General features: G+C 45.5%; 1 protein-coding gene across 2 annotated transcripts in view; it reads left to right on the top strand.

Annotated features, from left to right (window-relative positions):
- Positions 1 to 661: 661 nt before the first annotated feature.
- The window catches only part of SNTB1 (syntrophin beta 1), a 112,397-nt gene continuing 95,417 nt past the window's right edge, over positions 662 to 17,641 (top strand). For both annotated transcript variants that reach the window (XR_005955415.1, XM_041470819.1), the window contains exon 1: positions 662 to 1,267. Coding sequence is in view for 1 of the 2 variants with exons in the window: in XM_041470819.1 (XP_041326753.1) it covers positions 745 to 1,267 (523 nt within the window). In the remaining variant the exon portion in view is untranslated. The remainder of the gene's footprint in view (positions 1,268 to 17,641) is intronic.

Genomic DNA, 17,641 nt, shown 5'->3' with positions numbered 1-17,641 from the left:
AGGCCTGCTGGAGACATTTCCGAAAGGCAACGTGAAAGCGATGCTTTCTCTGAAGCCTGAGCTGGAGCTTCAAGCCCTTTGTCAGGGGCCTATTGTTTCCTAGGAGGGAAGGGAGTATGGGGAAAAAAAACTGCAAAACGGGACACGTAGCCCCCAGGAGTTTTTAACTTTTGTAATCAAAGGGCATATAAACAACAACTAAATGTGCAAAAGTATCTGTCACAAGCACTTAATACCTCCATCCTACAAAGCCGTGAAATAACTCGTATTCTACTTCCATAGAGCTGAAATTTAAGTACCTTGGGGGCCAGCCGTTAGCTTTAATTCACTTTATACAAAAATCCCCGGGAATAAAACAGAGTTGGGTTTTCCTTGTATCTTCCCTGCCGCTGGTTTCCTTCAGCTCCTCGCTACACCCCACTGCAGACGGCAGCTGCCGGGGCTGGCACCGCCAGATGCCACCACAGCCCGGCTCGGAGGGAGCCGCGCCTCAGCCAGCGATGTCCCTGTCCCACGCCGTGTCCCCGCGGGAGGGGCGGATCGTCCCCGTCCCACTCCGCCCGCGGGCGGTGCCGCCAGGTGCGCCCGCCCCGGCGCGGCCCCGGGGGGGCGGCCGCGGCTCCTCGCCCCACCCCGCCGCGCCGGGAGCTGCCGCCCCCCGGCTGAAGTCCGGTGCCGCCGCGCTGTGCCGTGCCGTGCCGTGCCGGGGGTGCCGTCACTCGGCGCTTCCAGCATGCTCCTAAGATGGCGGTAGCGGCGGCGGGCGGCGGCGGGGTCGGCCGGGCGCAGCGCAGCGGCTGGCTGGAAGTTTTGGTGCGGGAGCGCTGGCACAAAGTGCTGGCCAACTTGGGCGGCGAGGCGCTGGTGCTGAGCGGCGAGGAGCGCCCCGACGGCGCGGCCCACAACGGGCTGGGCGGCGATGGGACGGCGTGCCGCGGGGCCGAGGGCGGCGGGGGGCCGGCGGCGGTGCGCACCGCCTTCACCGACCCCCCCGAGCAGGTGCCCGAGGCGATCTCCAACAAGAAGCGGTGTGTGAAGGTGCTGAAGCAGGAGATGGGCGGACTGGGCATCAGCATCAAGGGGGGTAAGGAGAACAAGATGCCCATCCTCATCAGCAAGATCTTCAAGGGGCTGGCGGCCGACCAGACCCAGGCTCTCTACGTGGGCGATGCCATCCTAGCCGTGAACGGCACAGACCTGCGGGATGCCACTCACGACGAGGCGGTGCAGGCGCTCAAACGGGCCGGCAAGGAGGTGCTGCTGGAAGGTAGGGAGCGGGGCGGTCCGGCCGTGCGCGCCCGGCAGCGGGGGCTGTGGGGCGGGGCGGGGCGGCTCGGCTGCCCGAGGGCGGCGGAGCCGAGCCGGGGGCGAGGGGCTGACCCCGCGCATCTCCTGCTGCTCCTCCGTGCGCCTTTCCAGCGCGGAGAGTTCGCACCCTGTACCCCGCGCCGGGACACTCGACGGCGTGTGTTATGGACTCAGCCCCTCCGCAAGGGATGAGCGGGATCCCGGGGAGCCGGGCTTCAACTTTCCGCCCTCGTATCCGCCGGCGCAGTCCCGCAGCCCCGTCCGTGCGCGGTCGGTGGAGGCTCCGCAGCCCCGTGCGGTCGCGGCGACGGGTCTGCTCCTGGGCTGAGGCTCCCGGTGGGAGCCTGACCGAGCCTCCTGCAGGGTGAGGGATCTTCTGGGTCTGCCGTCAGGACGTTTTCACGTCTTTTCAGCCCAAGAATGGTGGGGAGAGTTGGGTACTGTGAAAGGAGAGCTTAAAGAAGTGAAGGAACCCCCGCCCCCCTCCTCCCCTGCCCTTAAGGGAAGGGCTTGGGTGACTTTGCCCTAGTCATCTCGAAACGCCGACACCACCCTCTCTCCAGTTCCTCCTTCCACCACCCTATTCCCGATCAGGGGTGGGGGCAGAGCGGTTTGAATGAAGCTGGCCGTGCCTCACGGACTCATCAGCCATCCCTGCAAAGCAGCGCCTTTTCCTTTCTCAAGGGTGACAGAAACAATTTTGTAAAAGTAGCCTTAGAAATGAGGCTCGGGGAAAGGAGCAGACGCTGGTGTGCGTGGAGGACACGTGGAGGGAGGTGTCCCCCCAGAACGGGACGGATGTTGGCGGGGAGCAAGTAGAAAAGCAGAGCCAGGTTCCCTCAGACCGCGAGTTCCTGAGGAGAGAGGCGTGTACAAACGTCTAATCCCTGTCTTTTCACAAGGAGTAATTCATTTGCTCCACCTGCGAGAATGATCAGCTTCAGAACTGCCCTTGGCGTGTGTGTGATAAAGTGATTACATATTTGCCCACAAGTTCATTTATCCGGAGGTCAATGGCATTTGAGGCATGCTGCAGCGCTGCCTTCCCCTGTGCCATCGCTTTCCTGCGGGCTCTCCCACCTCGCTGTACCTGTAGCCCTTTCGGTACCACATATTTCTTCACGTGTGTTTTTTGGTGATTATTTTGAGGAGCAAAGGAGCTGCTGCTGGCTGGGAGGTGCAAGTGAGGATCAGCCATGAGCAGCCAACTATGGCATAAAGTTACAGGAAAAGTTTGAAAGGAGAGAAGGTGAGAAGTGTGTTCCATAGTAGTGTGTGCTGAGAAACTCTTGTCCCTGTGTCAGTGAAAACTGGAGGAGTTAGTGCTCCATGAGTATTAAAAAAGCTGAGGACAATTGTGTCTCCTCTCCCTCTGTGCCCTGTATTACCTGCAGGACCAAAGTGCGTCTTGTCTTGCCTCGCTGCAGCTGAATTGATTACAGATATACCCTCTGAAGTATTAATATCAACTTCTCTGGGCATTCTGAAGTGGGGCTGTTGCATCTAAATTTTATCACTGACTTGTTTATGCAGTGTAAGGACTTTCTGGGGTGCAGCCAGGTAATGGCTGAGCTTTGCTGTGGCCCAATCAGTAACGTATATAGTGTATATAATGTATATAGTGCTTGCAAGTCCCCCTCCTTCTGTGTGGTGCCTGCAGCAGCAGCACCTGAGCACGGTGCTGCTGGGTGAGCCTTAAAAACCCCTCAGTTTTCTTCTGGGCTAGGAGCAGAGATGAAGCTGTTTCAGTGGGGACTCTAAGCACCCTCCTTCACTCCTTTTGACATCACAGCTGTCGTGCATTTCTTTGCTCCATGCTGAGGTGCCTCAGTAGTTGTTTCTGCAATTGAATTTGTAATTTGCAGAATGAGAGTATATTTCAGTAGTGATCTCTGTGTAGAGTTAAAATATTCTGACTCTGCACTCGTATTTTGTTCTGCCTTTCTCTCGCTATTTCAGCAGAGTAACCAAACCAAATGTTGGCCCCAGCATGGCCTGGGAGGGCTTCTCCCTTCCGTGGGGACCCACTCCACATGAATGGCTTATGAAAACAGGCAGCTTAGAACAATTCTCTGCAATTCGATTGCCCACTTCGAAGTTCATTCTTCAGCAACAGGATCTAAAATGGTGTTTTTATTACTAAAGGAAGGAAAATGCAAAAGTTCTTTTTGCTCTTTAAAGTATACAAGGGCAACACTTGATTTTCCTTTCCTTACAGACAATGGGATTTTGCCATTTCCTGAATTTTTAGATAGTTATATAGGCAAAAAGCAGTCTGTGATGGGGCAGGGCAAGACCCTTGTGCAGGTCCTCTCTAGACTCTTTCTCCAATTCACGGAGCAAAGCCAGCATGTGTTTCCAGGGTCAAAATGTAAGATTTACATTTTAGGGAGATTCTGAGATTTTTGTCTTCCAGCTCAGGAAAGCCAAATTTACAAAGGCATGGCAAGGTGTAAAGCACAAGAAACACATTTCATGGTGCAGCAGGACTCTTGAGTATTGCCCAATACGTTGTGCATTCCTGGAAAGGGTCTTGCTGTTGAGTATTTCCTAGAGGTTGTGGCAGGGAGGATGTGTCTCAGTACACCCAATATCAGAGTGCTGGAGCCTGCCTGTTATATAGTGTCTTGCCTAAAACTGCTTGCTCAGTGGAATGAGGCATTTTCCAGCTCAGCACTAAACTGTAGTCTCTCCTGCATTCCTGTGCAGGGAGGAAGGGAGTGGAAAATCCCTCCCCAGGCCTCTGCACCCTGTGTGGGAGGCAGGGCTGGCAGCCGGGTGGGTGGCAGGAGGGGGAAGGTCTGTGAAGAGAAGGAATCAGGCAGTGCCTAATTTTAACACTTGCCCCTTTTTCTGCATTGATCGCTGTCTCTGAGCTGGTGGAAAGAGAGATTTGCTGCGGGGTCAGGGGTGGTGTAGCTGCAGCAGCTGTGCTGATAGGGGGGGCACAGCTGTAGGAGAGACCCTACTCCAAAAAATTAATATCCATGCTGGGTTGTTCTGTCTTCTCATTTTCCATCCCTTGTATAATTCACCTACTAAGCTGAAGTTCCTTCTTACAGGTGTGGTCTGTGTAGTTGGCTAGGGTGCCTTAAATCCAGTAGAGTTTGGTAAATGGAAGGAAAATAAGGCAACAGGTGATACTGCCTGAAGAGGAGCTGTAAGGCAGAAGGTTCAAGAGGAGAGGGGGCTGATGAGGAGGAAGGACTCGAGCCCTTAGAAGTCACTCTGTCTCCTCATCTGCAGGGATGGACCGCTTCTGCCTGCAGGATTTAATTTCCTGTGAGCTTTTCATCGCAGCCCGGGTGTGGGGAGCAAAGCAGGCAGAGGGAGCAGGGGTGAGGGTAGCCCTGATGTTGGGCTTGTAAGCCCTGGGTGGCTTCCCAGGTGTTCAGAACAGCAGGATGGAACTGCTCACCAGCATTCAGGGGCAGAGAGAATTTCCCTATGTGAGAGACAAGGCACCCTCCTTGTATAATACATATTTGCAGGTGTGGAAGGAAGTTAGAATTATCCCGACAGCTATTGTTTGTACATATAATTTCCTTGTGGTTCTGTTAAATTTGGGCTTCTTAAATAAGCACTTTAGAAAATCTAGCAGCCCCTCTCGTGCTGTGTGAAGCACATTGCATTCAAGTGACTCTCAGGACACAAAAGGTGTTTGTATTTATCAAAGCATCCTGGGTAAGAGCAGTCCCTTGGTGTGCTCTGCAACCAGGCTGTTTGTGCTTTACTTGTATTCTCTATGTGTTCAGTGAAAAAAATGAAAACTTGAAGTAGCCTATGCTAATGTCAAACAGGACCCCTCTGCATGATGCTGCACAAAGAAAAAGAAAGAAGAAGAAAAACTGCATTAGTGAATTTTGCTATCTTTCTGCAGGGTATTTTTCCCTGACTTGTTTAATATATGTGGGTGAGCTAGTAGTGATGGTGGTGGAAGGTACGTACTGGGAAAAGGAGTATCTTCTTAGTGTTGTTAGAATTTTAGTGGTTTTGAATGATTCCCAGTTAACTCAATTGCAAGGTTTGTGGAGAAGTGTTTTTTGGCAGCCTCCCTGAGTTTGCATGAATTTCCCACTGAGAGGCATCCCCCTGCACAGTGAATTTTAGCATATGGATAGTAGCCTGTAGTCATCTTCCGTGGCATTCTTGGGACTAAGGCACAGCTTTGAAGCAAAGTAAGAATAAGCATCGTGCAGTTTGTACTGTAGTAACATGTATTATTTTCCAAACAATATTTCTGTAAGAATTGTAAGGATTCCCCTCTTCCTCCTACCTGTTTTTAATTTTCTCTGGGTGAAGCAAAGCAATTGTATCTGTGTGAATTACATGTTGAAATAGTATAAAATAGGTATGGGTTTCTTGTTGGCTGTAGTTTTCAATCTTATCTGGTTTTGTGTTTCTCTCAGTAAAGTAGTGATGACAGGAGATTTCTGAGGGATAACAAAATACAGTATTTATCCAGAAAGTGAGTCTCCTGCAAGTATAGAGAAAAAATGAGGCAGAGGGGCACTTAATAAATGCATATGTGGCATAACTAGTTAGTACAGTCAGGGCTGTAAATATCAGTGATTTCAAATTGTATGAATAGTTATTTTTTATACTTCTAGTATAAGTATGGACAAAACACTTTATCTTTTTTTTTTTTTTTTTTTGGGGGGGGGGGGGTTATTTGTACCAGCAAATATGCAGTTAGGGAAATGCTGTATATTTAAAAGCTGTATATTTCATGACTCATGTAGCTGCCCTTGGCACACATCAGTTTGAAAGTGAAACTGAAAGGGAAAGGAGCAGGTAATCTTATTCTAAGTGTCCCAGGTCTAAGCAGTTCCGAGAATCTCAGTTTTGATTGTTTAAGCTGCCTGCAGCTGATGGGGAAGGTTGAGTGGCAACAGTTGATGTGTTTTTCATTGATTAGATTAGATTACAGGCTAATTTAGCAGTCCCGACAGCCTGTATCACCTTTCACAGATAAAAATCAGTACATCCTCTTTGCAGTAATTCTTGTATGAGTCCTCTGTCTCTGTTGCTCTAAAGAAAATAAGGCACTTGTGAGCAACACATTCCTGGATTTATTTGGACCAAGTGTAGGGTGCCCTGTCAACCCACCCTGGGAATCATATACTAAGCCCTATAGAAGCAACTTACTACCATCTCCTTAAGGGTGTTTAGAAGATTAAATATGTCTAGAGACTTGGGATTCAATTGTGCATACAGATTAAACATATTAAGTGTCATTAGAAAAGAAGAAAGCATGTTTTAAAATCCCAGTAGTAATTTCTTTGTGAAAATGAAATTTAAATCCTGGTATAACTCTTTAAAGAATCTTTAAAACATGAGAGTAAAATTGAAAGCTGAAGGCTTCTGCTATGGATAATAAAACAATGTTTGTATCTTAATTTTGCTAGGTCAGGTGCCTTTTCTCTGAAGGCCATTTCCACCCTCTCAGGACAGCATTTTTACACAGGTGATGCTAGGGGCACTGGCCTCTTCCCAGCCCTGCTGCCCACTGGGTTTGGGTCAGGGATGCTCACTGCATGCCTGTCCTGAGGGAGCTGATGTGGAGTGTCCAGAATTGAAACCAGTTTGGATTTGGGGCAGCCCAGCTTAGGTGCTGATCCCAATAGATTGATGGTTTCAGGTGTGAACTGGGAATGAGTTTTAACTTTCTTTTATCCTCTTAATCTCACTGTGTCTATAATACATGGTGTGGAACTTGCCCTGCTAGTAATGTATCTGTAAATTTGGCTGTAGTATAGCATCTGTTTGTGTTCATTCAGAGCTCATAAGTATTGGAGAGTTTGCTCTATTTGTAACCTATACCAGTAGTCAGTCTGCTTCCAGGCTTTAAAAACACATTATTTCCATTCCATTTTTCTAATTTAGATTTCTGATCATAGGATTATTTTGTTCTTTATTCTGCAAGATTATGTTGCCATGGCTACTTGTTAGAATTGGTACAGCTACTTCAGTAGAAGGGAAATTGGAGGAAACAGTAGTTCAAGAGAGCAATAGCATAAGTGAACAAAATGTGATGAGAACAAAACTGTCCCAGTACAGCGTGGAAGACTCTGGCTTTCCAAGCCTGAAACAATTCCTCAAGCATCTCAGAAAAATAGTTGGTGATGAAGGGATGGTAGCAATATTTCTAGAATGCGCAGAAAATCCTTTAGCTACTTATCATACAGAGTTTTGAGTAGCCCATAGAACATAGCTTTGCTGGCCTTGACATGGAGGTGAGCCAGTTTCTTCTTTTAGCCCCTCCCAGCCCCACATTGGTGTCACAGCAGCTGTAGGTGGTGGGAAGTGGGCTTCACTTGGCTCAACTATGTCCTCTCTCCAATCCGTGAACTGTCGAGCAGAGAAAAATACTTCTGCCAGCATAAGGTGTGCCTGTGCTACGGTCTTTAGCAGGACATCTGTTCTTAGGGCAATCAGGGACAGCACTGTACTGTTATGGCAGATTGGGAAAGAGTTAAGACTTGGAACAAGAAGAATAAATTGACTTGTTTTGGCAGAGGCACGTCGTTGTAAAGATGAGAAGGAACATAGGGGAGTGGCAGCATTTGGTACATGCCTTGAGGAATGTCACTGCAAGCAAGGCAGTTTGAAGGTGTTCAAGGTGAGGCTGATTTGGGCTGGAAAAGTCTGTGAGACACTACAAAGGATGTAGAAAGCATGGAGTGCTACTTGTCATTGATGCTACCTGTTGGAAGGTGTGTTGTGAGCCTCCTTCCTAAGTGTGTCAGCTGCTGTTTTGCAGGACTGGGAAAGCTGCTCTATGAGACCATATCTCTGTGCTTTAAAAGATGGTTAATAGCTCAGCCTTCTTTACCTTGCACTTCTGGGAGAGAGGATTAATTGAAATTATAGCATCCAGCATCTTGCAACATCTCAAAGTCCAGCAACACTGTATAATGGACAGGGACACAAATGTTTGCTTGTGGGGGAAGTTGGGAAAAGACAGAATTGGTTTGTTCATCATCTCATTAGCCATCAAAACATAATTTTTTCCAGAACATAAGTTAATAAACTTGTTTAAAAAAGGTTTAATCAGCTGTGACTAGTTCATCAGATTGCTTCAACACTTAGATACTGCCTCGCAGTTAGGTTAAGTTTGTTCCTTAACATAAATTCAATTAAGGGACAAAATTTCCACATAACTCTTTGGCAGATACGGATTTCTGACTGCTGCTTCTGTGCACTTCTGTTACAGCCTGGCTTTAATTTTGTCTGTCTAGAACTTGAACTACTGAACTGGTTACAGCTCTGTTGCACATATGCTAAGGGCACAACAAAGTAGGTCATTGCCAAAGAGGCACATCTGTACTGTACTGTTGGGTAAAATGGAGTTTTTAATTGTAAGGAAATGAGCCAGAAAAGTAGATGTGGAAAAACTGTCTCTGATTAGAAATGATTAACATACAGCACATTCCTTCTAAAAATGTTACACAGGTTTTTGCTGAACTGTTGGAAGTTGTGCTTGTTGGCACAGCTCTAAAAGTCAGCAGAACTAAAGCTGTGGCTGTTTATTCCTCTCTGCTTTGGGATATTTCCTTCTGAAGATGACATGTATTTGAGCAGTGAGGCAGCTTCAAGGCAGCACACAGGTGAGTAACGTGTGTGTGTGTGCATCTATATGAACAGCTTCTGTTCACTTTAAAGGCAGACTGAAAATTGGTAAATTCCTGATATGGTGTAAGTACCTGAGAAACAGAATTTTTTTTCCAAGTATCAGAAAGCTAGAAATATATCCTAACATAAAAATAAAATGTAAAAAGTCAGTATCAGAATATAAATTATTTTCTGGCAAAGGAGACACAACTTACCTGATTTACTTCAGCAGGTAACATGATCTCTTGGAAATATTTGTCAGCCTCATGTGCCCTTTCAGGGAAATGGGACCATTAGTTAAACTTTATGTTCCATTTGCCATAGGCACATACAGCTGGTACAGTACCTATTTTGGCTTTTAACATAATCAAGAAGTTATGTGAGAGCATGGAAAAGCTACACCATGGAAATAACGTATCTCCACTTTAGTCGGAATTATTTCAAGAATAGCTATTTCCAGGATTATTTACTATATTGACATGTATTTAAACTGCCATTGGCTCTGATTTTGCAAGAGGAGCAAGAGACAGCTGTGTGAACATGCTGGAGAGGTTTAGAGTTATCCAACATGTATCTTATGAGGCTGCTTTAAGCTAATAGTTTTAACTCAGACAGTGAAAGTTTAATCTGTTTATCCTGGGTTTTGGGCTTTAGCCCCCATTAAACAGCCTGGAAAGACAAAGCTAGCAGAGGGACTAGCAGGATTTTTGTGGCAGATGTGATTTCCCTTATAGCAGGCAGCTTCCCTTTGGCCTTACTCTTCCCAGGTAGAAGCCAGCAGGATCCTTCTCTTGCTGATGTGAAGCCAAAGGAGGTATTTAAGTAGTGGATGTTCAGAAATATTTTCCAGGAATAAGGTGAGCAGGATTTGCGTTCAGTACCTGTGGCTTGATTTCTTTGTGAGGTTTTTTGTTTGATTGATTTTTTTGTGTTTTGGGGGATACTTATTTGGGTTTTTTGTTTGTTTGTGTGGGGTTTTTGTTTTATTTGGTTGGGGCTTTTTTGTGGAGGATGCTGTGAACAGAAAAAAAGGTCTCCAAATTACAATTGTTTTCCAAAGAATACATTATTCTTGGTAACTACCTGTCCATTTCAACCTACTTGTCCTGTCTCATTCAGTGATAGACTTTCCTGGTGCCCGGTCTCCTCCTCCATCTGTGATAGGTGGCTGGGATCAAGAAGTGTCTACAGAGACCCAGCAGGATTCCTACCACATAAATATATACTTGGGCAGAGAGACAGAGACCATAAGATGTGTTTACATCATACATACTTCTGTAATGAACAGTCCCATCAACAGGTATTCCTTGTTTGGTGCTTGACCTTCATATGTGCTCAGAGCCAGCCTGGCAGCTTTAGGCTGCTGGGGCTTTGCCAGGTCTGGAGAGGCTGAGCTGATGCCTGTTACCCATTGGGTCTCTATGCTTTTAGGCTGTTGTGGTGTGCTGTTCTAGCTCAACACTGCAGAGGTTGTGGAGTCTCCCTCACGGGAGATATTCAGGAGCAGTCTGGATGTAACCCTGTGCAATGTGCTCGAGGGAGATCCTGGTTAAGGAGGACACATACCCCACCTGTGGTCCCTACCAGTCTTAACTGTTCTCTGATTCTGTGATTCTTACTCTGTATCTCAACTCTGGGAAGACTTTTCCAGAGCTGGGGATGTGGCTGTTTGTGAGCTCTGCCATATTAGAGTCGGGAAGATGTGCTTATGCAAGGGAAGGTAAGCAAGCTTCAAGCTGGAATGACTTAGATGTTGACAACAGGCTCTTCATTAAGAGCTCCAGGTGTTATTACTGTGTTTTGCCCAAATTAAAATCTTCTAGATTTTAGAAGTTTAGGTAAATGGCCAGTCAAACAGTTAAGATAGCCGAGATTTTTTAAGTCCTGAGCACAGTGGTAAGGAGTGATGCAAGCAATGCTTAAACCAGATGAAAGACCTAAAGGTCCTGCAGATGTCTAAGCTAATAAGCTTGAAGCCACTATTGCTCTCATGGCTTTTGTTACCTTTCCTTTGCAGGAACAGAGGTTGGGTTGCAGGCTGATGCTCTTGGGATGTTTGTAAGACAGAGCTCTCATCTAGCTCTGGGGGCAAAATCTCTATTCCTGTCTTGAAAGAGGTAAAAAACCCCATGGCAACTTCAGTCTTCATGTTTGTGAAATGCTGGAGAAGTGTCAGGCCAAAAGCAGCCATAAAAGCAAATAACCTTTCAATATGGGAAGAATGCAAATGAAGGCAACTAGTTTTAAGAAGCTCCCTGTTGTTCGGTGAACGGCTGTCTGTATAAATAAGCCAGACCTACGTGATGTGTGAGAACAGGTCATAAAGAAAGCATTGAAGTAACAAACCAGAGGAATTTCCACTTAACATGTTAAAATCAACCCTGAAAGTTTCCATTAAGGAGAGTCATAAATTGAAGTTCTAAGAGATGGCATATAAAATATCCCTGAAACTAAAAATGATCATCTGACAGTTTTAGGTTTCCCTTTCAGTCTGTTATATCTATTTTAATAAACATGTGGGATAGATTATCAAAGGAGCAGCACTTTTTTTATGAAGTCTTGAGGAAATAAGTAGTGAGTATGGGCATTTTATAAATTACACCAAATAAAAATAAACTGAAATTGATTGTGGGCTTTGTCTGTGTTCGGACTGCATTGCTAGAATCATTCTGTTGATCTTGTTTTATATATGTATTGAACTTTTCTGCTAGGCATACTGTGAAATGTTAGTATTTAATGCTTGAGTTTTCGTTCAGGTACTGCCAGAGCTTTTTGTCTATGTGCATAAATAGTGTTAAGACCTTAGAGAGGTTTCAGAGTTCACTCTTGTTACAAAAGACTGGGGAACAAATACCTTTTGGTTTTTGAAGGAGGAAAGGAAGGGCTAACTTGAAAACACACAGGTTTCTGTGGGAAATTTTATGATGTTTCAATTTGAGATAGCATTTTATATCTAAAAGTTAATCAATTGTCTTTGAAAATGCTGACTTGAACTTGCATTTAAAACCTTTTATAAGTAGAATTTTCTGTGTAGAAGAGCAGAGAATTACCCAATGTACCATCTCCTCATAGAAAATTTTTGCAGTCACGTCACATTTATCACAGGGAATTCTCATAGCCAAAAAGTTTTGACCAACTCAATGTAGTAATTTGTTCCCATTTTGTTAAAATATAGGTAGTTTCAATAAGTGCAGGTATTTATTCAGTTCTTGGAAAATTCAGACATGCTGTTCTCCTTAATCACTTTGTTTTGTTACTTTTCTATCAATATGCACACTGTATGAAGTGGATAAGGATGTATATTTGGTATGAGCCAAGACAAATATCCTTCCAGTAGAGAAGTCACAAGTGATACATTATATGAATTCCTGTAAGACATTTACATTTGATCTTTTCAGTTAGTCATACTTTTGGGGGAATGCTTCCTTGTTTGTCTAAAACTCTGGAAACCTTGAATACAAGAGGAAATGAGGAAGAGACTTCTCAGGTCTCTAAAACTTGCATAAAATAGCTCTTTTAGGTGTAATTTTAATATCTTCTCTATGCAGCTGTAAATGAAGTTGGTCTCACTACCTTTTTAGCGTTTTCTGTATTAAAGACTTCGTGTAGAACTCTGTATGTGAAGGAATCAAGTTAATGAAACCATAAAGGCTGGGAAATTATTTCTGTGGGGGAATATGCAATGTATTATTTAGTTTCTTTTTTTTTTCTTTTTGCTTTCTTTCTGTTCACTATTGCATTGGCTGATGTTGGTTTAGGAATGCCTTGAAGTGTAGTTGTTAAATTCCAGAGCTGACCTAGCCCTGGTGTGGGCACAGCTATAAATGTCTGTCAGCAAATGTCATAGGCACGAGGTGCAGGTGGGCACACACAGCTTGCATGCATGTTGTGCACACATTTGCTCATATCCAAGACAGAATTTGTTTGTTCTCAGGGCAATGTAGATTTAGTTAATTGTTCTTTGGAAACAGAAATAGAGTCTTGATTATACCTGCTCTGGAGGAGTCTCAGGGTTGATTAATTTGCTGAAATGCTTTACAGGAGGCTGCACCTGCAACTGTGGTTTTTCTCAGGGTCTGTGTTTCCCACCCAGACCCTACTGTCCCTGTCCAGTTGTCTGTGGCTGAGCCTCTGGTGGTGAGACAGTGATGGCCAGGCTGCTGGGGACAACCTGCCCTCTGCTAGAGAGTGCCAGGAAGGGGAATCAGCGTGGAGCAGGAGGTGGGAGAATGAAAGCCACCTTGTTTTCAAGCTGCCATGAACTTTCCCATTAATTTCCATGGGATTAGGATATTTTTTAGCAATAATGACGTAAATCACTGATGGGGAAAAATTATACTGATACAGCTTTATTTTTTCCCCAACACGTACTGTATCAGTTCCCCTTTAAAATAGTATGGACAGCTCTTTGGTCCTGGCTGGGTGGCTCACCTGGCTGGCTTTCTGCTCCGAGCTGTCCATGGAGTCTCTGTTACCCTGGTGCTTTACTGTGCCCAGCAAACCTGGCTCCATACTCTGCCTCCCCGACCTCGCAGGCTGTCCCTCCCTCCCTTCCCACTCCTTCAAACACTGATGAGTAAAAGTTTTGTAAAATACATCTGGCAGCAGTTCAGTCTCCAAGTTCAGCCATTTAGTGCAATAATAATTGATTAAACAATTGTTGTTTCTTTATTTACAGGTCTGTGCTAATCACAAAGATTGAATAGCTCTGCAGAGTCACCTACATGCTTAAGTTGTGGGTACTTGTATGAAATTAGAAAGTATCAAAATGTTTCTTCTACAAACTCCCTGCTTTCCCTTAAATTCCAGGGTGACAGATCAACAGCTTTTCAAAGGATATTTCAGGTCTTCTTTCTCCATCAGAGCTAAGCCCTGACCTCTTCAAGAGCAGAAATACACTAAAAACAATGTTTCACTGGAGCAGAAAGCGGTCTCTGTTTGTGGAGACAACAAAACTAGTTTCAGGTGGGGGCTGGTTTATGAAGTTTTTTTTTTTTTTTTTTATAAAAAGCTTCACCCAGCAGAGATTTGACCCCTTCCATTTGAACACGAGGTTTGTAAGTGCCCTCATGCCATCTCCGTAGAACTGTCCATGCATAGATGATTTTCCAGGAGAAATTTGAGTTTGTATTTGCCTTGGTGCCATTTCAGTATATAGCACCAGACTGTGACAGTCATCAGAGGTGTTCTGGGTTTGCAGAGTACACCAAGCCCAAAGTCTCTGTGTGGCTTACCCCTAACCCAACAACACGATGTCCCTCTCCCCACTGGGTTTTCTGGGTATCATTTGCCTTCTTTCTGACTTCTGACTGCATCATTTAGGATGCGAGGCAACAGCAGCAAACATTTGATATTTATCGGCCTGATTATGCAGGAAAACCTGCAGTTGTAGCTGAACAAGTAACTGCATAATCAAACCCTTGGCTTGCTGGCTTTGTCCAGGATGCTGCTGCTGTGTGTGAGCGCGGGCAGAGCCCTGCTGGGGATGAGCAGCGCTGCCGGGCAGGCTCCATCAGCTGCTGATGGCTATCCTGGCTAACAGCCAGGCCTGATGGGTTTCCTTGTCCCTAAAGAGGTGCAAATTTGTGACCACAGTTTAAAAGTGATTGAAGAGTGACAGAACTGGTATCATCACAAGAAAGTTGAAGCTGCAAGTCTGTATTTTGTGCCTGAGGTCTCAGGGGAATTTGGGTTAGCTCAGAAGCCCTGAGGTCTCCGGGCCTGGAATGAAACATGATTACCTTGTGGGGTTTTTTATTTTAAATATCGTTAGATATTTAAAATATCATTATTTTAAATATCGTTAGAAAACATGGAGATTTGAAGCTAAGCCATAATGTTAAACCTGTAATCATAGCTTTGGAGGGTGCTGCAAAGAAATCTCTTACAGTATTACATGAAGAATACCCAGTTAAAATATAGTAACTGATTCTGAAAAGTCAAACGAGACACAGCTCTGCAATAATAATGCCATGTATTTTGAATGTTATTTCCTTTATAAATGATAGAATAACAAAAATAAACCTGATTCAACAGCACTTCAGCTGCAATGCCCCTGGCATTGACTCCTCTGGGGATCAGTTCTGGTGGAAGGACCCTGTGGTACAGCTTGAGCCCTCTGAAGAGCCCTGCTGAAGGACATCTGTGTGTGAGCCACAGTGGCCAAGGAGGCTGGAGAAAAGAGGTCCTGTTAGTCTGCTTGCTCTGGGGATGGGAGTGGTTTACAGAGTCATAGAACTGTTTAGGTTAGAAAAGACTCCATTTGAGTCCAACTGTTAACCCAGTGATGCCAAATTCATGACTAAACCATCCCTACATTTCACATCCACACATCTTTAAATGTATTCAGAGATGGTGACTCCACTACTTGCTTGGGCAGCCTGTTCCAGTGCTTGATAACTCCTTTTCTGTGGAGAAATTTTCCATACTATCCAATCTAAACTTCTCCTGGCACTATCTCAAGCCATCTCTTCTTGTCCTGTTACTTGGGATAAGAGATTGGCCCCCATCTTGCTACAAACTCATTTTAAGGACTTGTACAGAGAAATAAGATCTCCCTTTGAACCTCCTTTTCTCCAGGCTGAGTACCCCCAGCTCTGTCAGTCGCTCATCATAAGACTCCTGCTCCAGACCCTTTCCCAGCTCCTTTACCTTTCCTTGGACATGCTTGTGTCCCAGAACCACCTTCCACCATGTCCCTATTCAGTATCGTAGGTGGTGAAGGGGATGGAGCCTGGGAGCCCTGGGAGGAACTGTCAGCCCCCCTCAGACCAGCTTTCCTTCCAGCTGCCTTGTGCTGTGGCTGGATCCATGGTTTCTATGCACAGGTATTTCCTGAAAGTAAGAGAGGCCCTGCAAACAAAAATATTCTCTTCTGTAGGCTGAAGCAGGGTGGGCAGGCAGCAGGGCCAGGCAGAATGCTCCAACCTGCTCTGCAGTGTGTGTGTAGGCTGAGGTTTAGTGTGTACAGGTTTCTCTGTCCACGTCCTGATTCTGTAACTACACAGATGAGGATGACCTTTGCATATATAATGTCTTTCATGTTGATTTCATTAAGGCTAAGTTTGGGTGAGGATATGCAAGAAGAAGAGCCATGACTTTGTTTTCTTTCTCCTGTGGGCACACGAGTGCTGATTGTACTATATAAAGCTGCTTGCTGTTGAGCCTGTCCCCGTTCAAGGTGAGGAGAAAAAGTGTTCATGTTTTTATTATCATTCCTCCCCCCCTCCCCATGCTGCACCAAAACAAACAAGCAAATGGTAGCAGTAGCCAAGGAGAGAAGCAGCGTTTTGCAGATCATAGCTTTTTCTGCTAGGAAACACGTAGCCATGTTTAACTTCTTTTTAAAGAGTGCAAACGTTCAATATACAAATTAAAATCCAGTTTACACAGTTGAGATTTCCACGAGCACTTCACACAAGTGTTCTCAAAGTGCAGTGTTTGAAATAATGACATTTGCTAGGAACAGTCTTGGGGGAAGTGGGACAAGCCCTGTATTTGTACCCTTCCCCCTTTGATGCCAGCCTGTGTCAGCCAGGGCTGCGGCCAGCTCTGAACAGATCAGCCTTTGTGTCCCCAGCACAAACATCCCTCTTCTTTCTCAGGGAACGGTCAAAATGGGTTCTGACCAGCACAACCAGCTGTTTGCATCTTGTTGGGCAGCAGAAGAGAGACAAGTGGCTCCTCTGTGTCCCTGTTCAAATGCTGCTACAGAGCGAGCTGTCGAGCAGGCAGTGAAACAGCTTAAGTCTTTGCAAGCCAAAGTTTAATATCGGCTGTGAGGAGCTTCAGCTGTGTCACAAGACTCCCCAGCTTGCTCTGCACAAGTTTTCGGCTCTGGTTGGAGCCTTGGAGCTGCTTCACTGCCCTAGTGCTCTGAGTGGTGCAGAGGTGCATTAGTGCCCAGCAAAGCCACTGCTGGTCATTTCTTCCCTTGGCAACTTAAATCTTCAAGTGTTTAGTGGGAATGCCTGTTGTGGGAACAACTTAAAACTTACAAAAGCCAGTAACAACGCCTACCCTTGTTACTTCAGAAGGTGTGCCCTTGTGAAATTTTGGAGGAGATCTGGAATGATGTAAAAAGTCTAATTTTATTTAGTCTTTATATGATGCCTTACACTGATGCTGTTCAAGTGCTTGGAATTTTTACTATACTTAAGTAAACTCAGACTTGAGTTACTTTCCCTGGCCCAAGACTTATTCACCATTCTTCCTGAGTGTGGTGTAGCTTGCAGCACATTTTGCCATCAGCAGCAGAGAGGTGGGATGTCTGGGACTGTAGTTCCAGCTTTGCCAGTGTCCTTTGCATGGCTCCTTTGACTTTATCTCAATAATACATCAGAGGAAGAGTAGGAAGAGGAAGGTGCTTAAAAGCCATGGCTTGCTGTAGCACTGCTCAGGTTGGGATCCCGGCTGCCTGTCCTTGCCATGAGCCTGGCTGTGTGTAAGCTGCTGAGGCTGATGGGGCTGAGTCTCTGTAGCCAAGTATGGAGTGCTCCCATCACCAGGACAAATGCTTTTCACACCCTACCTGTCATGCGGGGAGCATGCTCTGATTTCTGTGCACACTAGTTGTGCTCCAGTTCCTTCTAACACAGTTAATGATGTGAAGCCAGGCCTGGGATGTGGGCAGCCATGAAGCTGGATCCTGCAGAAAATGTGTACATCACCTCCAAATGCCTGTCTCTATTTGCAGCAGTGGTGATGGGCTGTGAGAGAT

The sequence above is a fragment of the Pyrgilauda ruficollis genome, unplaced genomic scaffold, assembly GCF_017590135.1.
Source record: "Pyrgilauda ruficollis isolate IOZ18807 unplaced genomic scaffold, ASM1759013v1 scaffold25, whole genome shotgun sequence".
Taxonomy (NCBI): domain Eukaryota; kingdom Metazoa; phylum Chordata; class Aves; order Passeriformes; family Passeridae; genus Pyrgilauda; species Pyrgilauda ruficollis.
The sequence above is the reverse complement of the archived record's forward strand: the minus strand, read 5'-3'. Positions and strand labels throughout refer to the sequence as shown.